Consider the following 26,563-nt stretch of genomic DNA (forward strand, 5'->3'; position numbering starts at 1 on the left):
CCCTCTGACCCGCTTCCACCCAAGTTCTGGAAACTTTATCGTGAAGAGCTGTTTCCACCACTTTTTTCCATCTGCTGCCAGTCTCTCACCTCAGCACGGGTTCCAGACTGCTGGAAACTGGCGGTGGTTTCTCCACTACTGAAAAAGGAAAATCTGGACCCCACATGCCCAGCCAACTTCAGGCCCATCTCCCTCTTGCCTTTCCCTATTAAAATTCTAGAGAAACTGGCCACAAAACATCTCTCCAACTTTCTTGAGACCAATGACTGTTGGATGTGGCTCAGTTTGGGTTTAGACCGGCACATGGGACAGAGTCGGCATTGGTGACTGTTCTTGATGACCTTCGGACGCGGGCAGACCAGGGTCAAGCAGCCTTTTTAGTGCTGCTTGACATGTCGGCCGCGTTCGATACGGTCAACCACGCGATACTGATCAGGAGACTAACGGAGGCTGGGGTGTCGGGCCTGCCCCTTGAATGGTTGGTGTCATATCTCGATCAAAGGCACCAGGTAGTTGCACTGCCACCATTCCAATCGAACATCAAGAGGGTTGGTCAGGGAGTACCCCAGGGCTCGGCCATCAGCCCCATTCTTTTCAATCTTTACCTCCGTCCCCTGATCTTGTTGATCAAGTCGTTTGGCATTACAGTCACCAACTACGCCAATGACACCCAACTGATCTTCTCGTTTGAAGGTAAGGGCGGGGTGTCACAGGAGGTCTTCCATCGATGCATTAGCACCACGGCAGAATGGTTAGGTAACAACTCCCTACAATATAACAGCTCGAAAACCGAGGTGCTACACTGCTCCATGGATCGGACCCCTAGACCCCTACCGCAGGGTTTTTGGCCTTCTGATTTCCAAGGTACCAGTTTGCCTGCTGACTCGGTTCGGAACTTGGGGGTAATGTTTAGTTCCGACCTTCAGCTGGACATATCAGTTAACAAAACGGTGGCCGTGTGCATGGCCCTACTTGGATCCTTGCGAAAGATTCTACCTTTGCTCCCGGCACAGGCAAGACCAGAGGTAGTGCGGAGCATAATTTTAAGTCGTGTCGACTATTGCAACGCGCTATTGCTGGGTGCTCCAGCTACTTTGCTAGGAAAACTCCAACGAGTACAGAACTTTGCTGCCAAATTGGCTCTTTCGCGACGCCGCCTGGACTCCTCGGCCATGGCGCTTAGGGACCTCCACTGGCTGCCAATTTCTCAACGGGTGAACTTTAAGGCGCTGTGTTTGGTCTTCAGAGCCTTACACAATCAAGGTCCGTCCCCTGTGCAGGATCTCTTCTCATGGTACATCCCCTCAAGACCACTTCGGTCGGCTTCGGCTCACCTGGTGGTAGTACCTAAGTTTCTGCGGTCCCGGATGGGTGGTCGGTCCTTTAGGATTACCGCAGCGTGGCTGTGGAATTCTCTTCAGTTAGGCCTCAGGGGCCAGGAAGAATTCTCCTCTTTTAAAAAAGCATTAAAGACCCATCTGTTCCCCAGAACAATGTAAACAGAAGGAAGCTGGTAACATCATGCTCGGTGTCATAACAGTCCAAGCGCCAGGATGCCCGTTGGGTGACAGTGTCAGCGCTATATAAAAACGCCTATACATACATACATACAGTAACACCAGCAGGGCCCTTAGTTTAATCCTCCAATGAGCTAAAGTGATAATCCCAACAAAACATTTTTAGGTCACATGCAGGAACCACACTGGCTGGTGGGAAAAGGTCTACAGGAACTGTGACAATCTGTACTACTGCAGAGAGGAGAAATTGGAGACTTATTCAGGGGGTGTCAAACACCAAAGCAGCTGTTAAATACCCATTAGCTGTACCAATATCGATTGAAATATAAACAATAAAAAATCAATAGCTGTTGCCGGAGGATTAGAACAAATAAAAATGGTTCATCTTCCATAACATAGCACCAATTATCGCACAATGGCATCGGGCACAGAAAGCAAAGTGAAAAGAAGGGTTAAGTCCTGGACCGTTATCAAGACGTTCCCATGACAATGGAAAACACTCTGGAACAGAACAGATGGCAATTCTTGTTCTCACAGGTGGTTCCCCACTCCATGAAAATTGTGTTCACTGTCTTCCACTGCAAAGTTCTCTTGTGGGACATTGATTTATTTCATGGCATCCACCTAAATATTCTCCCACATCACAACATTGAACAAAATCATGTGTTGCAGACACAGCAAGGCCCCTCTGCAAAAGGAAGAATGGCGAACACACCTTTTATGTTTAAATAATGCCTGGACACAATGTTTTCTATTAGGATCTGAACAATCCTTACCCAAATGGACAAAAGGAAGTTCAAATTAGCAATCTGGCAGCTATCTGCTGCAAAAAGCTAATGGGACATCTCGGATCCAGGAAAGGAGGATGGAAAGGCAAAAGAGCTACTGGAGGGGAATTCAAAGGCAAAAAAGCACAAGACAGATAAAAACACCTGAAGGATCTTTCTGTTCGAGTAAATCTACTCTGTAATTCTTAACCCCCTTTGGTGTCCAGTAAATGAAAGACGTATAATTTAAGAAGTTTGGAAGCAGTACTCTGGCCGAAACGAGTGAACCCATCTGAGTGTACAACCTCAAGGGCATCTCTTCATCTGTCATTCGATAGGTGTTGAATGGGCTGCGGATGAAAGGGCTGCTCCTAAGAATTTAAATGTATTCATTTGTAGTGCTCAGCTGGGGTGGACAGTTCTACATGTCTAACTTTGGTGCCGCTTTTTGGAATTCCTCAAGAGAAACCTTAGTACTAAATACATGCTCTCTATTCAATAACATTACTAGATACAGGCTTCAGATGTTTTCTGAATATTCAGACAGCTTCATCTGGAAGAACAGCCTTAGGGCCGCTCCACAGCACATGGATCTGGAAAAGGAGTTTACTGCATCTGACCCAATCTGAAGGGTTTGCTTAGCTGCATCCACCCCACCAGACCCCATTTACCATGAAAGACTCCAGCATTTGCATTTCTTGTTTCCACAATCACTTGGGATAGCAGACCAGCATAAAGGTCACATTAGATCTTGACGCCAGACAACTGGATGTGAATACTTTACAGACCAAAATGTCCCAGGAATAGAACATTCTAACACTTATGTGGCTGTAAAATGCATTTGGTTTACACTGGTGGTTGAGGCATGCACCAAAAGAATCAGGAGGGTACAGTTAGAAGAAGGAAAAGCAGAATCTTAAAGAACAAGCGTGTTTCTTAACTAACTTCTTACAAACAAATTAAGTCAACAAAAGTCTATCAAAAGGGGCCAAGATGGATCAGAAACATTTACATAGTGATAGCAGCACCTCTCATTTGTGCCTGCTTCCAGGATTTAATAACGTTTGTAACATATTTCTTAACCAATAGCAGTTAAACGTTCATGGACCCTGTGGCTTTGAACTTCATCCGATAGCCCCAAAGCAGGGATGTTGGAAACCAGCTAACAGAAAATATCAGGCTCATTTCATCCAAGTGGAATCGCTCATGTAAATGGAGAGGACAAAGTGTCATCGGATTCCTCATGCTCCCCAGGACCACCCAAGTTGCCTTTGATCTAGGTGCTAAAACACCTTGGTGCCTCCTTACTATATATTGTCTAAACTAATGAAGTGCAAGGAAGGTAGGAGATGGTGGGGTGTACTACAAAATATATTGAGTTATTGGCCAGTAACTGTCATATAAAGTTACTGATCAGTCAAGCGATGGATACTATGAATCACAAATGAAAGAATCTGGTAGGAGCAAAACATTTGATGATAAAAGTAAAAAAAATACTGCCATTTGCAATTCCACTTACTGAGAAAAGATTTGAATTAAAGACGGTGAGTCTTGATTTGTGCCATAAAGTATACTACAGAAAATAGTGAATCAGAGGGTGTGAGAAACACGTTTACCATATCGAGTCTCGTTGAGAATCAGAGAAACTCTAATCACAAAGAGAGATAGTAAAAACCATTTTGATCAATTTGGAATAATGACAACCGTGTTTCGATCAAAGGTGATAGGAGGGTAATAATCAGAACAGGAAATTAACAACGCCAGATATAAAGAGTTGAGAGAAAAACTTAATGGCTGGGCCACCGTCCTCAATCCTAGACTAATGAAAGAAAAAGGTATAAGGCATAGTCTTGTGGGAAGTCATGCAAAAATGAGGGCTATACAGGCAAGTTACCTACAAGTCAAGAGCAAGATTATTGTGGACATAAAACGCGAAAAGAGACATAAAACTGAGCATAAAGCAATGACCGGCAAGCTATAGATGACTTTAGGGGAGCTGCAATTATCAGTCTTGCACCAATCTGGACTTGCCATCTTTATTGCAAAAAAAAATTCTGCAGTATTTTGTATACTTTTATCATGAGGGACTCACCATATTCCTTCATGTTTGATTCACAGTATCCCTTGCTTGATTGATCATTAATTGTATGTGAAATTTACTGTCATTTAAAAGGAAATTTTTATACATTTTACAAGAATGACTGTTTTATCAATTGCATAGTCTGGTATTTTAAAAAACGGGACAACAGTAAACATCGAAGGACACCGTTGCCTTATGATGAGGTTGATAAAGTTGCTCCATCGTCTATTGATGGTGCTACAAACGTTTTTGGTCCCCAGTCTACACCTGGATGTATTTCAAAATATGAGCAATCTGCAGAAGAAGACATCTATTCGAAGTGCAGAGTTTGGGCATAAGAGAAGTAAATGTGGTAAAATTAGCACATGCCATTGACTTGATAGCTGTAACACTTTCACAAAGCTTTATCCGGTGTAATACACATGCAGGGGTATTCCATGAAACAGTTATGCCACTTTATCCTGGCATGCATGCTTGCTTCATTCAAACAGTTTTACTCCTGTCCTCCCACACTTTTATGGAAAGTAAAGAAAAGCCTTAATTTTTTGCTCATTACCTCGGGTTAGCATGAAGGAAAACTAGCAGGGCTATTTGGTTCAAGTAATTTTACAAAAAAATAAAAAACAGCAGTTCGACCACAAATACTCAAACATGCTAAATATTTTTGATACTGCTCAGTGATTTGATCTCCAGTCAACTTTTGTTTTAATTGATTTCCCACCTATTCACTTTGCACTCTACAAATACAAAACATCCCATTCTCTCATACTAACGTGAACCAGCTGCTCCTTCCGGGGCTGTTTTGCAGTTTTTCATTTACACATTCTGAGGTTGTCAGATATAGTGTGAAACAATAGCTGACTGCAATACGTTTTTCTACTCGCAGATTGCAAAGGATATAGGATTTACAGGATGTTGGTTAAGGTTTCACTTAGGTCTTCGAACTGACTGCAAGTTTGGAAGTATTTGTTGGTAGTACTGCTGCTTTACATGACACAAATTGTATATTTATTTAATTTGTGTGAAGCTCATTTTCACATGCAACATCCTATACCTACCTCATTCAAATGGGAAGCTTCAATACCGCAAAACTACAGCAAATAAATGAGACAGAGAGAGAGAGGGAGATGGGGGGGAGAGAGAGAAAAACCAAATTCACATTATACGATCATAAATGTGAAAGGTAAAATCATTCAGTTAAAAAAGATTAGATGCGGGGGAAAAGGGCAGCAATAAGAAGTCGCAGGACAATAAGTGTGAAGAGAAAACGTGATATAAATACATTGGCCAAGATTCAGATCTGCAAGACGTAGACAAAAAAGCATTGCCTTAATTTGGATTTTAAAGGATAGTCATGAACCAACGCCACAGACATCCACCTAACAAGCAATCTCATGGCCATCTCTTGAATGTTATGTCAGCTACATTCCCCGCCTTAACTTATGGTTCATGGGGGCGTTAGAGGGCGCACGGCAAGATGGCAGCACTAATGTGAGGTGTAGTGTTCTAGTTGGTGGCGTAACCAACGGAACACGTCACACCCACGTGACTAGAGTCTAATAAATAGCATCTACGCACGCACGTACGCCAGTCAGGCGACGGCGTGGAAGACGACGTGCAAATCACCTCTGTGTCCGAGTGATCTTTAATCAGGGCCAAAGTGTCACCCCCACTGCCCCCACACTGTCACCCATCCCTGTCGGGTGTGCCTCACCCGACACAACAACTGGCGACGAGGGTGGGTGTGCCCCCGCGCCTGCCGTGTGGCGGCCGCGAGCCTTGCCCTTGGCTCACGGCGCCTGTGCCCGGCGGGCCCCCGGCGTGTGGCTGTCTCTCCGTGCATCGGAGTGGAGGGGAACACATCGCGGCTGCATCCGCAGCGCAAGAGGACGCCAGGTGAGGAGCGTCGGCCCCTTCCGTCCAGTCCCCGCATCGGCCGGTCGCAGGCCCAACGCCACGTGGCTCCCGGCGACGGAGGGGCGATCCCTTCCACTGCGCGGAGTTGCGCACAGATGTGCTCTCGTCCTCGGCTGGAAAGGACAAGCCACAAAGTGGTTACAGGCCCCCTCTGTACTCTAAATCTCAAGGGGGAGAATTTCTGCGCTACAACCCAACAACAGGCCTCCCGACCCCCGAGGGTAACAGTTAGGGCTGCAGCAAGCACCGAGCACCACATGAACTCAGCACCTGGGGTATCAAGCACACCAAGCAGAACAGCCAGAAACGCCCAACAAGCAGTGGCAACACCAGCAAGTCCACACACACACTAAGGGGGCATTTCAGTCAGAGCAGCGCGTGGAGTCAGGACCAGAGAACGGCGCCGAGTTCCATACTGGTAATACTGCATCCAGATTCACGTCATGGCCACAATACCTCCCATTGAACCATTTGTGGTGGAGGGCTCCCCATCTTCGCTAGCCCCTAAGTGGAAGGACTGGGTGGATCGATTGATCATATTCTTTGAAGCCACCAAAGTTCACAAATATCAAAAGAGGGCCATGGTCCTACATCTAGGAGGCAAGGATGTTCACCACATAGCAAAGACACTGGTGGAAGCCACTCCCAAGAACCACCACACCTTAATCAACGCCCTGAACGCACATTTTGAGCCCATGGCTAACCAGGACTACGAGAGGTTCATATTCAGGCAGGCGAGACAGCTGCCAGAGGAATCGCTAGACACCTATCATGCGCGCTTGAAGAACCTCGCGTCCACCTGTGGATTTGCAGACGTCACTGAAGAGGTTCGCGGCCAGATTATTCAAGGGTGCTCCTCTGCCAAACTGTGTGAGCGAATCCTTGAGGAGTCTGGGAAGTCCCTGGCTGACATCCTAACCTTAGGGCGTACCAAAGAGCTATCGAAGGCCCGAGCCGCCCTTCTGGCGCCTCTGAAAGCTGAACCAGTCAACAAAGTAACAGTTAAGTCTCCAACAAAATGGGCCAAGAAGGGCTCTGGAGCACCTGTGACGGGCCAACCCAAGTCGTGTGACTACTGTGGAGGATCACCACATCCTGTGGCAGAGTGTCCCGCAAAAGGAAAGAGATGTTCGGGCTGCGGCCGGTTCAATCACTTCGAAAAAGTATGTCGAGCGAAGAAGTACCGGAAACCCCGCCAGGTCGTGAACTCTATACCAGAAGGAGACCCGAGTCAGAGCGACATGGATGATGATGAAGAGGTAGAGCGGACGGTGCACAAGGTGCACATGATTGGCGCTGCCACACGCAAGGCCAGAAGTCTACCTCAGTGTGGCATCCGTGTGGGCACCCAAGATGTCCTGGCGGTCGTAGACACAGGGGCGACCATCAACCTGATGGCTTCGGCCCTACACCAAACTCTAAACCCGCCGCCGGTCCTAATTCCGTCAGCCATCACTGTGTTCGCATACGGACAAGACACTCCCTTAAAGATAAAAGGAAAGTTCAAGACGGTAATATCACATGGAGATCAGTCCGTCACTGCCAATGTGTTTGTGTCAGAAGATGGATAGGGCGTGCTATTGGGATGCAGGGTGGCGGAAGACCTAGGAGTAGTGTCCTTCGCGTTTGGAGTACTTCAGGAATCCATTCAACAGCTATTGATGGAGTTCGCCGAGGTATTCAAAGGCATTGGAAGGTTCAGAGGAAAGGAGGTCCACCTTCACATTTACCATACCGTGCAACCCGTAGCCCTAAGACACCGCCGGATAGCCTTCCACCTGCGACCACTGGTCGAAGAAGAACTTAAGAAACTTGAAAATGCAGGAATAATCGAGAAGGTAACAGGCCCAACCCCCTGGGTGTCGCCAATCGTGGTCACGAGGAAACCCAAGCAACCTGGGGCGGTCAGGATATGTGCGGACATGCGGCTCCCCAATGCCGCCATCAAGCGAGAACGCCATATAACTCCTACAATTGACGACCTCATAGGTGAAATGGCAGGAATATGCTGGTTCTCCAAACTAGATCTGCGGTCAGGCTACCATCAGCTAGTATTGGATGAGTCCTCACGCAACATCACCACGTTCTCGACGCATCTGGGACTCAGGAGATACACACGCCTGAGTTTTGGGATCTCGAGCGCGGCGGAGGTTTTCCAAAACGTGATACAGGAACTCATTGCCGACATTCCAGGGGTGATAAACGTCAGTGATGACATCATGATACACACGAGGACTATACAGGAGCACAATAGTCGCCTCACACAAGTCCTACGGAGGCTACGAGAAACGGGGCTGACACTGCACAGGGAAAAGTGTGAATTCCTGAAGCGGAAAATACAATTCTTCGGCTACACGTTTTCGACTGAAGGTGTAAACCCTGACCCAGACAAAGTGAAGGACATCAAAGAGGCCGCACCACCCACCACCGTCACAGAAGTTAGAAGCTTCCTCGGGATGGTGAACTACTGTGGAAGGTTCATGAGAGACCTGGCCAAACTAACATTACCTCTGCGGGAACTAACCAAAGAAGCTACCCCGTGGAGATGGGGCCCGGAACAAGACAAAGCATTTCGGGACATCAAGGAGGCGTTGTCAGAAGCCACCACCCTGGCGTTCTTCGACCCAAGAAAATTGACGTTGGTGGCGGTAGATGCAGGTCCAGTTGGACTGGGAGCGGTACTAATGCAGCGCCAGCGAGCAGATGAAGATTGGTCTCCAGTGGCCTTCGCCAGTCGATCCCTTACAGCAACGGAACAGAGATACTCTCAAATTGAGAAGGAGGCGATCGCAATACACTGGGGGTGTCGGCACTTCCACCTACATGTATATGGAAAACCGTTCGTTGTGGCCACAGATCACAAGCCGCTGGTGGCACTGTTGTCAGGAACCTCGACAAAGCCTCCGCCACAAATTGAAAAATGGATGCTACAGCTCCAAGACTACAATTGCTGGGTGGAGTACCAACCTGGGTCTCGCAACCCGGCTGATTATCTATCACGACACCCGCGAGCAGCCACCCAGGAGGAGATGGAAGATGCAGATGACACCGAAGAGTATGTGAGGTGCATTACTGCCCGATCATGTCCGCTGCCCATATCCATTGAACACATTGCGGAAGCCACCAGAAAGGATGACTGCCTTCAAAGAGCCATTGGAGCGGTGCGAAGAGGAAACTGGCATAAAGCGAAAGAGGAGTGGAAGATCCTGACTCCGGGAGCACAACGTATAATGGACAGCTTGTACCACGTGCGAGAGGAGCTGAACGAGGATCACACTGCATGCCTACTGTGAGGACACCGGCTGGTGATACCGTCTTCCCTAACCGATCAGGTTGTACAACTAGCTCATGTGGGCCATCAGGGCATGGTAAAGACAAAATCCCGCCTTCGGACCAAGGTGTGGTTCCCGCTAATGGATGACCTGGTTGAGGCCACTGTTCGGGCCTGTGCAGCATGTCAAGCAACCGGAGACCTCCCCAGACCAGCCCCGATCTTGGTGGAACCACGACCCAAGTCTCCCTGGGATTGTGTCAGCCTAGACTTTGGCAGTCTTCCCGATGGGCGCCACACAGTGGTAGTAATTGATGATCACTCCAAGTATCCGGAGGTGGAGATTGTATCCACCACCAGTGCTGCCGAATTAATTCCGAAGCTAGAGAAAATGATGGCCGCCCACGGGCTAATACGAGAACTCAAAACGGATAATGGTCCTCCATTTCAAGGACAGGAACTAGCTAACTATTTGAGCGCACTAGGCATCCGGCATCGGCGAATTACTCCAAGGTGGCCGCAGGCCAACGGCGCGGCTGAAAGATTTATGCGGACTCCTAATAAGGTCATCAGGATTGCTCATGACAAAGGTCACTCCATTGAACTGGCCATCTTCACATTCCTAAGAAACTATAGGCAGACACCCCACACCACCACAGGTGTTGCTCCAGGACACTTGCTCATGGGACGGGTAGTCATGGATCAATACCCCATCATCCGCAATGGCAGCCTGCAGCTCCAGATGAATGCCAGGTTGAATCACGACGTCAGCGATCGCATGCGCAAGTCAGTCGCCGGAGCCCAGCGGCCCCAGATTGCCCGAGGGGACTTAGTGTTGATGAAGAACCGGGTTACCAGCGGCAAATTCAGGCTCCCCTACGAACCTGACCCATGGACAGTAGTTAGTGTCAAAGGTACCAGAGTCACTGCTATCAAAGATCATGAGAGGGTAACCCGCAACGTGTCACACTTCAAAAAATACCAACAGAGTGGAGTGTATGCGACACCCCCGGTGGCGATGGAAAGGATGCAGTCTCCGGCCAGACCACAATCCCCAATCGAAGGCGCTGATAGCCCTTGGACTCTGATGGACGTGGCCCTTCCTACTGACTATCCACAAGCTCCTGAGGAGACGCCCCACAGGGAGGGCGGAATGGAAAAGGAAGGCGGTCAAGGCAGTGATGTGAGCTCCGACCAAGCGATTGCAGCAACTGGAGGTGATGGTGACTCTGGAGGTGGTGGGAGCCAGGGCCGAGGACTGTCCCAGTACCAGCTGAGAAGAAACCCGGTTCCCTCCAGTCGTCTGAGAGACTACGTAATGTAAGACTGTTCTTTGTTTTATGTGGTTTCTGCCTGCTCATCATGACAGACGTGTGTCTGTTGCAAAGAGGCCTATGCTGATGATAGACTGGTGCATACATGTTTGAAAGACTGAGGTCTAATGTTCTATAATTGTTTCTTGTTTGGTGGGGAGGAATGTAGTGTTCTAGTTGGTGGCGTAACCAACGGAACACGTCACACCCACGTGACTAGAGTCTAATAAATAGCGTCTACGCACGCACGTATGCCAGTCAGGCGACGGCGTGGAAGACGACGTGCAAATCACCTCTGTGTCCGAGTGATCTTTAATCAGGGCCAAAGTGTCACCCTCACTGCCCCCACACTGTCACCCATCCCTGTCGGGTGTGCCTCACCCGACACAACATGAGGCTCTGCCTGACCGAGCTGAAATCCGACAAATATCCGTTGCATCGTACCTGCTATGTGCCTATAATGAACTTGAGCGGCGTCTCACTTAGTTATATAATCCATTGGTGTCGCTGGTGATCGGACTGGATCAGGATCGGCGGGTGAAACAGACATACTTGCCACGGATCTGAGCTGCAACAAATGGCGGCTGGGACGGCGCGGTAGGCCTCTCCTGTGTTGTGGGGCCTGGGAACCAGTGTCTGCATATTGTGCGGCCTCTTTTTCTGCCGGGGTCTGTGCTGTGCGGCGGATGCGGCTTGCTCTCCTTGAATTTGCGAGACGGCTGTCAGGAGCTTTTGGCGAAGCGGCGACAGCGGACGGAGAGCTGGCTCATGTGCGGTTGAGCCGGTGTGGCGATCGTGAGGGGCACTGGCGGCTGCGCAGACGGCCTGGAGCGGTGACTCCAGATAAGATCTGCCTGGAGTTTTGGCACCCGTCTGCGCTGGCTGCGGTAGGTGGGTTTGCGGTCTGACTGCCTCTCGGATCACGGAGGCGGGATCGGGCCGCGGGCCGTGTCCTCCTTGCCGCGGCTGGTGCGGGGTGCTTGGATGACGTGTGCGGCTGGCAGGATCGCACTGGGCCTGCTGTGATAATCCGATGACCGGGGAGTGTGCGGAATGTTCCCCATACTATTGGTGCCAGCCCTGAAGTGGGAATTGCAGTGCTCTGGGCGAGAGCTGCTCCTGCGGAGATCTTCGTGACTGAGGCTGTGTCAACAGAAGGAGAGGGGCTGGGTGCGGCCTGCCGTTGGCGGGATTGGCGGGACCCTGCAGAACACTTCAGGGATAGGAGAGTTGAGGCACCTGATACCGCCTGGGGCATTGCCTTTCTGATATACTGTGGCATGATGTGAGGTGGCAGCTGAGGGGGAATTTGAAGAGCATATTGTTAAGGGCATTCTGGAACCCCTCATAGACTTTCACGTCCTCCTTGCTGCGGCTGGCAAGGGGGGCCTAGAAGTCGTCTGTGCCTGGCAGGATCGCACTGGGTCAGCTGTTAGCATCCAGCGAGTGGGGAGTGTCCTGAGAGTTCCCCATACTGCTGCTGCCAGCCTTGAAGTGGGCCCTGATGTGCTGTGGGTGAGAGCTGCTCCTGCGGGGCCTTTCACAACAGAGACTGTGTATATAGCAGGAAGGAGGAGAGTTGCGGACTGCCGTCGGCTGGATTGGTGGGGTCAAGCAATAAGCTTACGGTGCAGGAGTGGTGAGGCACCTGATACTGCCTGTGCTATTGCTTCTCTGGTATCTTGTGGCATGTGGTGCACTGGCAACTGAGAGGGAACCTGGAGGTCATGTTCTGCTGCACATTCTGGAAACGTCCATAGGTCTTCGCCTACATCTATACTGCAGAGCTCCTGCTCTTGGTCCCTGGATACTGAGCGGATTCGAATGGGGTGTTATCCTATTGCCTCTGAATGTGCTACACTGAACTACGCATTGCTGTGTGCCTGAGTTGTTCCGGGCTCTGTGGGGCTGGTTGGATGGTTGATCTGTGAGGTGCATCTGGGATAGTGAGATTTATAGAAGGAGAGGCATTGGTATAGAATAGGACACTACGCCTGTGGTGTCGGCAACTTGTTGGTGATCTCCTCTTCACGTTCTGCCTGGCGGAGGGGCTGTGGTATAGTTTCACTTAAGGCATATTTATCTTCAGATATACTGAGGAAAATGATATTTTGCCTGACCAAATATGTCCACTACATATACCCTATGTTACATGTCATGTGCATGTCACCCATGCATATTTCCCGTAGTGGCCTGAATCACTAGGCCCCTGCAATCATGTCCTGCATTAGAAATGCCAGTCATCAAGTCTCCCAAACGTTAAGCTAAAATGAAGGCCCATGTATTTGCATTGCATTGTGCACTTTTAAATAAATATTGTAATGAACCCATTTTGTGGCGCAGCCCGAGCCACTTTTCTGAAATAAGGGTGTTTCATGACTCCTGACACACTGAAGCTGCAGTTACGTCCTTCTGACCTCGCATACTTCTAGCTCAGCCGAGAGAAGCCCAGCAAGAGGCCTGCCAAGACTGTATTATGTATAACTGTTATCCGAGGGAGATAGGGCCTAGCCATTCTGACTCCATTTAAGTAAATCACGGTGCTTGCACCCATAGAAAGCTCATGCAACGAATAAATATGCCCTCTCTGTCTTTTAGTGACGAACAACCTTTGCTTCTTTTTCTTGCTGACTCTAGATATCAGTTGTACTAGATGTGCTGGTCGCCTTGACATAAGAGATCTCTCTACTAGGTTGAAAGTCAGCTTCCTCCCAGTTACACGTCAATTGCACGTCATGCTCAAAGTTGCACAATTAGGGCACAGTTCGAGCTGGTCATGCCAACTCCTCCTCTAAGTACCCACCCACCTATGACACCTACCTATCACCTACCTATGACCCATCAAAGTACACACCCTCATGCACGCCCACATGCTCTTATCTCATTTTCTGTCTTGCGCCTGCTCCTATGTACAAGGAGTAAAAGGTATATAATATAATGTTTTGTTATTAAATGTTAGAAGACTCTTCCTGAACCTCAGAGGTGATGGAACATATTCTCCCTTTGACTCGAGTTATTGGAATAAAGCCCATTTTAACTCAGATACCACGGACTCTGCTTCTCACTTGATGCATGATACTTTGTTAATGCCTAGAAATTCTGCCAGGGTAATAATTTATTTACCACAATACTGTGACATCGTCACAGTCATGGGACGGACGGTTAAGTCACAACCACGTCTCACTTTTGAGTCAAAGAGGGCCCCCAAGACGCCACAGAATGCTGCCTCTGAAGCGGAGGTGCTTACTGACACTCCCCCCATGCTGGAATCTACGTTAGTGGCAATGCAGCGCACTTTGCAGTCCATTGAGGGAGCGATGTCCGCGGTAAATCATCGGCTGAATCACATGTCCTTTCAGCTAGAGAAACAAAATGCGCGTGTCGGGGAGGTGGAACAAAGGGTCTCTGCGGCTAAAGAGGGATTGACGACGATTTCCGATCGAACATTGAGTATGGAAAAAGTCCTCTCAGTAATCCAGGCCAGGTACAAAGACTTAGAAGCGCGGTCCTGGCGCAACAATATACAAATTACAGGGCTGCCGGAATCGACAAATGTGGGCCGGATGGAGTCTTTTGTTGAGCACCTGATTAATGACATATTTGGTGCCGAACAGTTATCGAATGTGCTCATCGTGGAGCGAGCACATCGCTCCTTGGCTGTGCGACCGGTCCCGGGGGCTCCCCCACGTCCCATTATCGCCACGATTTTGAATTATCGAGACTGGGATACTATCCTGCACTTGGCTAGGGAGAAAGGTAACATTACACATCAGGGCAACACCGTGGCCTTTTTTCCCGACTTTACAGTAGCGGTCCAAGCTGCTAGAAGGGAATTCAGTGCTGTGAAGCAGTTCTTGAGGGCAGAGGGAATTCACTACGCTATGCTCTAACCTGCCAAGCTTCGAATAAGGGAGATGGGCGGTGGCAAGATTTTTAACACTCCAAAGGCCGCGATGGACCATGCTAAAGCATTGAAGCGCAAGAAACGGGACTCTATGGCAGGGTCTGATGATGTTGAGTAATGGGGACTCTATAATGGTTGATGGCGTTATTACTGTGTTTTTTCCATTTTGTGCTCATGCAACGATTCCTGATGGGCCGCACTGTTGCACTGCTCTCTGACAGTTAGCATTTAGGATGCTCGCTCCGAGGGACTGGTTTGTTCACCTGAACTGATACCGGCCACTCAGTTATGTAGCCTCCTAATTTTTTTCAGCGACCTAAAGTTTTCTGTAAGGCTGTTCATACTGCCAACTGTACTGTGGGGTATTGCTTATCTGTGATTTGAGCTGCACCTTTCTGTTCCTATCTTTAGGGCTATGGCCTATGCTTACGGTACGATAGATACCGTATACTGATTTAAATGAGATACTGGTTTCATGATGCATTGTTCTACTATTTGTGCTCGCTCAACTCCTACTCTCTGGGAGTGTTTTGGCCCTGCATATGGGTGTTCCCCAAATATATTTTGCTATGCTAGGGAGGGGGGGGTGATTTGTTGGGTGTTGGGATGGCTTTGGTATGATTTGGGTGCTGAAGTGAGATGGAGGATGGGAGTGTTTGTGGAGGGGTTGAGGGAGGGAGTTTGGGATGATGGAATGTTTGGCAACGACAGGCATCTGGCTTTAGTAAATACATGGCTATTTGAGGGGTGCTCTAGAGTGTTTGCAAAGGGGGAGAAGGGGTGGGAATGTCCGGGAGGGCTTTGGTATGGGTAGGGAGTGGTGGAGGGAGGGGCGGGACAGTTGGAGTGTTACTCTCTTTGTGCGGCTGTGCAAACTGTGTTGGAATTATGTGGTCTCGTACATCTGACAGTACAAGCTTTGGACTGTTGCACTGGATATTGCTTCAGTTTGGTGACTGATGGAGGGGGCAGGTAAAATTAAGTGGCTTTAATGGAACGTCAGGGGGTTAAATAACCCAAAATAAACTAGGCAGGTGCTGGCATACTTGGACCGTCACAATGTTCAAGTTGCGCTACTTCTGGAAACACACCTTATTGAACGGGCTGCATCTTCTGTAGCCACAAAATGAGCCGGGATTCGTTTTGCCTCTTCATATTCGTCATATGCGAGGGGGGTGATGGTACTAATTAAAAAAGGTATCCCATTCGTTAGCATGCATGAGGAGATAGATACGGATGGCCGGTATATTATAGTGTAGGGGAGGCTCTGTGGCACCCTGATCATGGTGGTGAAGTTCTATGGCCCGAACGTAGATGATCCCGAGTTCTATACACTGCTGCGGAACAAGGTTTATAAGTTGCCGCCATCTGCTATACTTTGTGGAGGAGATTTTAATGTGGTGCTGGATCACGACATGGATAGGCATTCGAACATTAGTACTACTGTTAAAAGGGCTGCACAGGCTGTTACGGATGGTATGGGTGACTTGGGGCTTATTGATGTTTGGAGGGTGCGGTATCCTGGGCTGCGGGAGGGAACGTGCTATTCATATACACATAACACATGGCCTCGGTGGTACTTTTGGCTGGCGACACACGATGTTAATACTTGGGTGTCTCGGGTGTTGCATCTTCCCCGCACGTTGTCGGATCAAGCGCCAGTATTGCTTGAGATGCAACTACCTACTTATGCCCCAGGCCTGTTTCGATGGTGGCTGCAACCATCTGCTTTATTGGACCCAATTTTTAAGGATGGTTTGAGAGTAGCCATTGAAAATTATTTTGCTGAGAATCTTGGTTCGGTGCAAAGTATGAGCACCATCTGGGAAGCGTTTAAAGTGACTATTTGTGGGGCTAGCACCCAGTGGCGTAACGAAACTTGAGGGGGCCCCCCTGCAAAGCACATGAAGGGGCCTCCACCCCTAAACCACCCCCGGCAGCGCGGCCCACCATGTACCACTTGGATTGTTCCTATTGGAGCAGAGTCAAGACTGATTTGCATATGGCTGAGTCCAAACTAAGGCGAAATGGAGTTCAGAAGAATGATGGTGTGAAATGCTACTCTGAGCAATTGCCAGTGGTAAAACAAATTGTAAGCATTCGTCCCATTACCGTTTGAGTTTGATGAAAATATAAGCATGCATAAAAGATCCTTCCATGCAATAGAACATTAAAGTAAGACCTATGGTCTTTGCATTTCTACTTTCAGCAGATAAGTGAAATTATCTTACTCTCCATGTAGATTTGAGATATTTTTTTCTTCATCCCTAAGAATACAAGGATGAACTTGCAAAGTGCTATGGATATGACACTATCATGCAAAGATAGATAATTATTCTGTTTGCCCACATTTTCAAACTCAGATTCACATTCTTGGGGTGTCGGAAATAGCACATACACAATAAAGTCAAAAAAATGTAATCCTCTGTAAAAAAAAAAAAAAAGAATTCACTGCTACAGGAGAGGAGGGAATGGTGGTGGTATTCCACTATTAGGGTAGGAGAGCAGAGGATGGGAGGGGCTACTATGCCATTTGCAGAAAAAGCATAAGGGAAAGATGTGTCATGTGTCTAGCAACAAGAAGGAGAGCTCAAAGTGGCAGGAGAACAGGAGTGTCAGGAACTTTGAGAGTTGAGGGTTGTTGGTTATTGATGTAGTGAACACTTTCTCTCCAATGTAGCGATCTTTGAGAGTGTAAGAATGTCAGACTAATGATTACACTATTGATGAAAAGAAACAGAAAGGGGAGAGACATACAAGTGATATTTTGATGGAAGGGTGTGGATTGGTTACAGTCTCAGACTCTCCAATGACACACAGAGCTCTATAAAGAACCCTTTGGCTTCTGTATAATGACACAAACCCCAGATTACTTAGGCATCATGAACATTCCCACAACAGTTAGTCGAAAAACCCTGACTACTGTTTACCAACTGAGAAATGAGGAAATGCTGTGACATGCCCCCAGCAACCAGGATACACCTGAAGAGCTGAGCAGGATGCTGTGTGATGAAGCAGGTGAGTGTTAGTATTGCATCCAGGGGATTACAGGGATTGACGTACAAGTGCAGGACGATCTGATTTTGTCTGAGAAATATTCGAAAAGCAGGAAAGGATTGGAGACTGTGGAGGATCTGCCCTTGGAGCATTCCCGACAGTGAGTACTTTGGATGGAGCCAAAGAGCCAGGTCGGATAGTGCATGTAGAGGCAGGTCAATGTTCCATTACCTATGATGGTGAACTGAAACAACAAAATTAAGCGAAGTCCTGCTTATCAAGGTCCAATTCCAGAGGGACCAAGGAAGCGGAAAAAAACAAAAGCGCAGGGGCACTAAAATGAACTTCACCTGAGTGATGCTTGAACAAGCCCAAAAATCACTGCTACCAAATGTCAAATACTATCTTTTAATTGATGCATCGTCTTCTGCCCTGTAAGTGTAGTAGTTCTTGTGCATCCACCTCCTATCAATTGAAAGTACTAAGATTTCTCAGCCCAGGATAAAAGGCCTTCATACTTTGCTCTTCCATAGTTTCCATGTCTGTGTGTATGTATCGCCTGTCTTCCTCAGGGTGATTGTTTAGTGAATGAATGAATGAATACATTATTATTGCGTGATTAATTAATTCCTTCTCAATAAATACTTGTTGGGTGTCTTTTCATTGTGGGAATACCCCATGCCCTTACTTTTCTTGGTGCAAGTGAATGTGCGACAAGCCCTAGTATCTTGTCGATTTGTGACAAAGTGGAAAGAGTGTGACAAAGAGAAGGCAGCAGTGCTTGCCTATCAGGATTCTTTACACCCACGTTGCAAAATGAAGCCTTGCGAATCACAATACTTCTGGGCAGCATATCTTGGGGTCAGGCATCCCAATGTGCAAAGACAGAAAGGAATTAGGCGCCCATATTAAGGTTCGGCTCACACTTGAGTCCGACAAAAACATCTTACCATAGGCTGCTGCGAGGAAGAAAAAGATACATTTCTACATGCAATTTATGTCTGACAAATAATGACCAGAACTACTGAAATGATGCGATGCCGCGGCCGCTGTGTTCCCTAATTAGCCTAGACTCGGACCGTCAGACTCGGACACAGACTCACCTGACACCTGACCTGAGGTCTGACCGCCTGGCCTGCAGACTGCAGCTCACAGTTCTGTAACTGTTAGGAGCAAGGCCGCAAGCGGGACGGGCAGAGAGGCTGCAGCCAGCGCAAGGCTAGCCAGCCAGGTAGGGGGCCCGGGGCCAGGGTGCAAATCATTTAAATTATGGCTAAAGGCCCGGCCGGTGACGCAGTGGACTTCAACAGTAAGTAAAGTAAAGTCCACATTTGTAAAGCGCACAATCACCCGTAAGGTCTCTAGGCGCTGGGGGCCGTCGGGAAGATTAAGCGAGCTATTGCCCAGAGTCACATGGTGCTGGGCTAACCTGCCGCCGGAGCCGGGGATCGAACCGTGGTCCCCAGATTCCAGCGTCAGTCGCCCTGGCCGCGGCGCCACACCTCTTCCTGACGCGCACCCACCCCGTAATTTTTTCAATTTAAAGAGACTGAGCCTCGCACTGCACACCATGAATAAAGAGCCTGCCTGAGGGGCCCCGGCCGGGGCCCCCGCACCATTTGCAAGAGCCTCAGGGGTCCCGGCCGGGGCCCTGCACAGTTTCTTAAGAGCCTCAACGGGCCCCAGCCGGGGCCCACGCACCATTATAACTAGCCTCTCAGGCCAGGGCCCTCACGCACCATTTGCAAGAGTACGCGCACCATGTATAAGTGCCTCAGGCCAGGCCTGAACCCGCCCGGCATGCCGCGGCCGCTGTGTTCCTCTAATTAGCCTAGGCTCGGACCGAGTCGAACACAGACTCTGACCCACCTGACACCTGTCCTGACCTGAGGACGGTCTGGCAGCGGGGCCTGGGCCTGGCCTGCAGGCTGCAGCAGCTCACAGTTCTGTTAGCCGGCGCAAGGCCGAAAGTGGGACGGGCAGTGAGGCTGCGGCCAGCGCAAGGCTAGCTAGCCAGGTAGGGGGCCAGGGTGCAATTTAAATAATTTAAATTATGGCAACAGGGCAGGCCTGGTCAGTGACGCAGTGGACTTTGGACAGTCCTGGCCTGCGTAGTAGCGTTGCTGCTGGGTCTTCTCTTGTTGTTGGATGCAAGTGCCACACCTTACTGTAACGGACATTGCGCATGTCATGAGTCATGACAATTATAATCAGGGGCCAGGCATTGGTCACCAGCCCTGCCCCTCCTCCTCCCCCCACCCTAACGCGCGCATACGCTTCCCGGGGCCGGAAGGCCGAAAGTGAAACCGGTGCACGCCGCGCCCACCCACCCGGTAAGGTATTCAATGAGCCTCGCACACCGTGAATAAAGAGCCCCAGGCAGGGGCCCCGGCCGGTGCCCCCGCACCATTTGCAAGAGCCTCACGGGGCCCCTGCCGGGGCCAACACACTATTTAACTAGCCTCAAGGGCCCCGGCCGGGGCCCCGCCCGCTGCCCGCACCATTTGCAAGAGCCAAAGAGCCTCAGGGGCCCCCGCCGGGGCCCTGCACAATTTCTTAAGAGCCTCATGGGGCCCCGGCCAGGGCCCGCACACCATTATAACTAGCCTCAGGTCAGGCCAGGGCCCCGGCCGGCCCCCACCCACACCATTTGCAAGAGCCTCACGGGCCCCGGTCGGGGCCAGCGGCGTGAACCACCTTTTATAAGTGCCTCAGGGGACCGTGCAACAATCAGCTCAGCGGTGCGCACAGCGCACCATTAAAATCCATGATGATCATTGATGTAATGAGGGGGCCAGCCCGGGGCCCCTGGAGCGAGAGGGCCACCCCGCAACGCGGGGGCTGCTGGGGCCTGTGTTACGCCCCTGCTAGCATCGGCCTGCAGGCAGGGGTGCTTAAATCTTTGCGTGACTCTATGGGACGAATAGAGCGGGAATTGGTGAGACTCGACCAACAGTATGAGGAAACACCAGATGCGGCTACCCTAGCTACTATTCGATCGCAGGTGACGGAGTATAATGAACTGGCTGATCAGGAGGTGCGGCATTTGTCGCTGAGGTGTAGAGCCAGGTATTATGGAGAGGGTGGCAGGCCGGGGCGGGCGCTAACTGGGAGAATTGCAGAACTGTAGGCCAAGTATTGTAATGTACAAAGCATCTCGGAGGGGGGTGAGACCATCTCGGACGCTGCTGGTAACCTGGAGCAATTTGTAAATCACTATAAGGGAATGTATGGGAGTCGGCGAACAGCTAGTGAGGAAGAAATAGCACAGTATTTAGAGGATGTGGCGTTGGTTTGGTTGGCTAAGGGACATCAGAAGTTTTTGTTGCATTCGCTTACTGCTGAGGAACTTAAAGAGGCCATTGCTGCATTGTCTAATGGGAAAGCAGCGGGTACTGATGGGCTACTGCCCGAATTTTATAAAGAGTATGCCGATCTGTTACTGCCCCATTTAACGGCCATGTACTTGGAGGCGTTTGAACAGCAACGGCTTCCGGACTCACTTCGAGAGGCATTGATAGTCGCACTGTTGAAACCGGGCAAGGCACTGGATCGGTGTGAATCATATAGGCCTTGTCCCTTATGAATACCGACGTTAAAATCCTGGCAAAAGTCATAGCGATACGGCTGCAACTGTTATTGAATGTTATGGTACTCCCGGACCAGTCGGGATTCATCCCCACTCGTTCCACAGCAATCTGAGAGCACTGTTTGCGGCCCTGCATCTGTTAAAGCCTGACTTGCCAGCAGTTGAGGTTATGTTAGACACCGCTAAGGCGTTTGATTCGATTGCATGGACCTATATGTTTGCTGTGCTTCATCGAATGGGTGGCTAGGATGTGTGTGAATAGACATGTCTCTGAGCCGTTTCCGATTAAGCGGGGTACCAGACAGGGCTGTCCGCTATCGCCACTGATTTATGCGCTTATGTTAGAACCCCTTGCGTGTGTGCTGCGGCAGAGGCATGCTAGCTCAGCCTTGAGATACTACCAACGTCCATTAGCAGTGTCCATGTATGCTGTTGACATGGCCCTGTGTGTGAGGGAACCAGTACAGTACCTAGAGCAAGTTATTAGAGAATATATCCGTTTCAAATGGTATTCAGGATTAGCTATTAACTGGGACAAATCTATAATACTCCCGCTAACGCAGAGCACTGTGCCATTTGCATTAAATTATTCTTTGGAATGGACTACGGATCCTATAAAGTATCTCGGTATATGGATACACAGGGACCAGTAGGAATTAATAAGGGCTAATTATGGCGTGGCCATTTCGAAGCTTGAGGATCAAGTGACTCAGTGGATTCGGCTACCACAGACATTTGCAGACAGGGTTGCTTTAATCAAAATGGTGGTGCTTCCGAAGAAACCAAGTTACTTACCTGTAACTTTGGTTCCCCAGTATTGGTAACTTTCATAGATTCCCATGCTTTTTATCATTCCCCGTCGTCGGAATGGGAGCCTCGGTAGTATCACAACCATAGGAATAAAAGAGAAAAAATAGGCCTAGGCCTCATCTCATTTGTATCCTATCATCCTCTTTCTGTAAAAGACACCAAACTTTTGTCAGGACCAATCAGAGCAGCCTCACCCCCTAGAACCTTCCTGAGAGAGCTCAGAGCCTCAGATTTTCGTAGCCGTTGTGCAAACAGCCACTATCTCTGTAAAAAGACTGAGCTTTCCCAGGGGAGGAGGGCGGGCGCATGGGAATCTATGTAAGTTACCAATACTGGGGAACCAAAGTTACAGGTAAGTAACTTGTTTTCTTGCCCCAGTATTGGAACTTTCATAGATTCCCATGCTTTGTATCAGAGTAGCTAGCAGTAAATCACCAAGACACATTTTGTAGATACATGGCATCACATAATCATATAGCAATACTTATAGCATAGCCAAACAAGAAACAAAATGTGCTCACCAGGATAGAGGGATTGGAGGGAAAGCTCACCTCTCAATGAAACAGATTCCGCAGAACTGCTTGACCAACAGCCGCATCGTCTCGTCCTGCAGATTCCAGGCAGTAGTGTCTCGTGAAGGTATGAGTACTGCTCCACGTTGCTGCCCTGCAAATGTCTTTAATGGCGACTCTAGAAAAAAGAGCGACAGACGAAGCCACAGACCTTGTGGAATGTGCACGGACCTTCCTCTCCAGTGGCTTGCCCGCCTCCTGATGACAGAACTGAATCGCACTGGAGATCCAGCGGGAAATGCCACTTTTTGCCAAAGGAAACCCCTTCTGTGGTGCGCTGTAGGACACAAACAACTGGGATGATTTCCGAAAGGGTCGTGTGCGTTCTAAGTAGAATTTCAAGCATCTTTGAACGTCCAAAGAATGTAATGTGCGTTCCGCAGGCGTAGAAGGGCGCGGAAAGAAAGACTTTAAAATCAAAGGTTCATTCAAGTTGAACTCAGACGGCACCTTCGGAATAAATTTCGGATTGGTAAGAAGGATAAAAACATCCTTTTTGAATTGAAGGAATGGATGCACTATGGAGAGGGCTTGAAGCTCACTAACTCTTCTCGCTGATGTAAGAGCTAAGAGGAGGGCAAGTTTCCAAGACAGGAATTTCAAGTCCGCCTTGTGCACCGGCTCAAACGGAGCTTTCATGAGTTGAGCCAGGACAAGATTGAGCTGCCAAACTGGTGCAGGAGGGCGAACTGGGGGATACATCCGAAACAAGCCTTTTAAGAATTGTTTAACAATCCTAGAGGACCATAAGGAAGGGCCTGAAGAACTACGCCGAAACCTTGAAATGGCTGCAAGATGTACCTTCACAGACGAATGCGCCAACCCAGACTTAGCCAATGATAGTATATATGGCAATAGTTGATGAGGCAGAGATTTGTAAGGATGGAGACCTTGTCTTTGACACCATTGGCAGAACCTCTTCCATTTTGCCTTGTAAGTTTTATTAGTGCTCAGTGCTCGAGCCTGTGACAAAACTTCTCTACATTCCTGGGAGAGATTCAGATGACGGAACTCTCTGTGTTCAGGAGCCACGCTGTCAAATGTAGCGATTTCGGATCTGGATGGTAAACCTGTCCCTGATTCCTTGACAATAGGGACGGAATTGGTCGTAAGCGAATTGGAGGAGCCTGGGAGAGCCGAAGGAGTTCTGTGTACCAAAATTGCCGGGGCCACACTGGTGCAATGAGAATCATCTTGCATGGTTCCGCCTTCATTTTCCTGAGTACACGAGGAATGAGGGGAATTGGAGGAAAAGCGTAAAAGAATGCGCTGTACCAGGCCATCGAAAGGGCGTTCCCCAGAGATCCCTGATGGTGAACTTTGCTTGCGTAAAACCGGCATTTGGCGTTCACTGGAGAGGCAAAAAGGTTGATGGTTGGTGTCCCCCAGACTGAGAACACACTCTCCAGAATGGACTGATTCAATTCCCATTCGCGAGTCACCTCTGTCTGGCGACTCAGGGCATCCGCCTTGACATTGAGAGAGCCTGCCAGGTGTTCGGCGCTCAGACTGATGCTGTGAAGAATCGCATAATCCCAGATCCTCTGAGCTTCCTTGAACAGAGTTGCGACCTCGTTCCCCCTTGCTTGTTGACGTAGTGCATGGCCGTCGTATTGTCCGTCCGGACCAGCACTGTATGATTTCGAACTCTGGGAAGGAAAGCCTGCAAAGCCAACCGAATGGCCGTCAGCTCCAAAAAATTGATATGGCACTGGCGCTGCTCTGGACTCCAGTGCCCGCTGACTTGAAGCTCTCGGAGCACTGCTCCCCAGCCTTCCAAAGAGGCATCCGTGGTCATGATCAGGGGGGATGGTGAAATTCTGAATGTCAGACCTAGTGCGATATTATCTTGTACTAGCCACCATTCGCATGCCTTTCTCATAGCTGATGTCACCAACACTTTGTCGTTGAATGATCCCTCTGCTTGGCGCCATTGTTTGTCTAGTTCTTCCTGCAGAGGACGCATTCGCAGCCTGCAATCTGGTATTAATGGTATGCAGGATGACATCGACCCGAGAAGGGACTTGTATTGACAGACTGAAAGGCATTTCTTGTGGAACAGTTGGCGAGCTGATACAATCAACTTCTGTTGACGTTCTTCCGAAGGACGAGCTGTGCATCGCGTCGTGTCCAAAATGGCCCCAAGGAACCTTGTGGATCTGGAGGGCTGTAGAACTGACTTGTGTTTGTTTAGCTGAAGGCCCAGGTGATTGAACAACTGAATGCAAGTCGAAACAGCTTGAGAGGTTTCCTTGAAAGATGGAGCTTTGACGAGCCAGTCGTCCAAGTAAGGGAAAACCTCCAGGGATTGTTTTCGTAGAAAAGCTGCTACTGGTGCCAACACCTTGGTGAATACCCAAGGTGCAGACCGAAGGCCAAACGGAAGCACCTTGAATTGGAAATGGCTCTGGCCCACTGTGAATCGCAGATATTGCCTGTGAGCTGGGTGTATCGGTATGTGGAAATACGCATCTTCTAAATTCAGAGACGCCAAATAGTCGCCTGGGTTCAAAAGAGGAAGAATTTCTTGGAGAGTGACCATCCTGAAAGAGAGCTTGATGAGATAAGTGTTGAGCTCTCGTAGGTCTAGTATGGGGCGCCAAGTCTCTGCCGTCTTCCGAACCAGGAAAAACCTGGAATAAAAACCTCTGCCCCTCTGAGAGAGAGGTACCCGTTCTATTGCCCCCTTGAGGAACAATTGGTGGGCTTCGAGGTGGAGCAGACCCAGATGTTTTGTGCGGGTGGCACCCGGAGCTTTCGTTGGAGGAAGATCTTGGAATTCCAACGTATGGCCACTCTGTACAATATTCAGGACCCACTGGTCCGATGTTATACACTTCCAGCTGTTCAGACAAAATGATATCCTGCCCCCCACTGATGTGACTGGGAGGGGAGGAACAGTAGGTAGAGCCAAGAGGCCGCTATTGCCTCTTGGCGTTGTCACGTCCCTGACGGTTCTGACGCCCTCGCTGAGGTTGGCGAGAGTAAGACGCCGATTGTCCCTGTCGTTGATTTGAATATTGCGTCTTATAAGACTGCGAGGAATATCTCTGTTGGGTGTTGCCTCTATACGAAGAGAAACCTCTGCCATGAGCGCCTCTAAATGGGACCTTACGGTAGTTGAGTGATGCCAAAGACTTCGCCGTGTCCTTTTTTATATTTTGCAGGGCATCATCAACATGCTTACCAAAGAGCATCTCTCCATCAAATGGGAGGTCCAGGATCTTATTTTGGACCTCCTGACGAAACCAGGTGGCTCTCAACCAGCCCTGGCGACGTAGCACCGCTGACCCTGCTAAGGCACGAAAAGCCGTGGAAGCTATATCCATAGCACAGTCGATAACTTCGGAGGATGATTTTTCTCCCTCCATCAGCACTCTCTTGGCCTCTTCCCTCGTGGAGTCTGGCAGTTGTTCCACAAACGGCTCCATGTCACACCACATCTGGCGATCGTATCTGCCTAGAATGGCGAGAGCATTTGCTGCTCGAACAAGCAAGCTGGCCATGGAAGAAAACCTCTTCCTCACGTTATCCAGGCGCCTACCGTCCTTGTCCGGAGGCGTAGTCAAAGGTGTTGATGGGTTTTTGGGATTTGCTTTGGGCGGCCTGTGAGATCACCGAATCAGGCTTCGGCTGCCCAAGAAGACAAGCTGGACTGCCCTCTGGGGCCTTATACTTCTTTTCCAGCCTGGGGAGAACCGGAATAACAGTGGCTGGATTTTGCATGATTTTCATACCTTCCTCCCACACATGTTCAATTATGGGAATGGACTTGCCAGATCTTCTGTATTGTTCCTTGAAGTCATAGAGGAAACATTCAGACTCT

The 26,563-nt window shown here is 49.3% G+C and overlaps 1 protein-coding gene across 3 annotated transcripts in view; it reads right to left on the reverse strand.

The window, feature by feature from the left end:
• STAT1 (signal transducer and activator of transcription 1) overlaps nucleotides 1–26,563 on the reverse strand; it is a 786,410-nt gene that overhangs the window by 135,481 nt on the left and 624,366 nt on the right. For 2 of the 3 annotated variants that reach the window (XM_078680397.1, XM_078680399.1), the window contains exon 24: nucleotides 5,423–5,455. The exons of the other annotated variant lie outside the window; for it this stretch is intronic. In XM_078680397.1, the coding sequence (XP_078536523.1) occupies nucleotides 5,423–5,455 (33 nt within the window). The remainder of the gene's footprint in view (nucleotides 1–5,422; nucleotides 5,456–26,563) is intronic. 3 annotated transcript variants of the gene reach the window in all.

The sequence above is a fragment of the Lissotriton helveticus genome, chromosome 3_1 (genome assembly GCF_964261635.1).
Source record: "Lissotriton helveticus chromosome 3_1, aLisHel1.1, whole genome shotgun sequence".
NCBI lineage: Eukaryota > Metazoa > Chordata > Amphibia > Caudata > Salamandridae > Lissotriton > Lissotriton helveticus.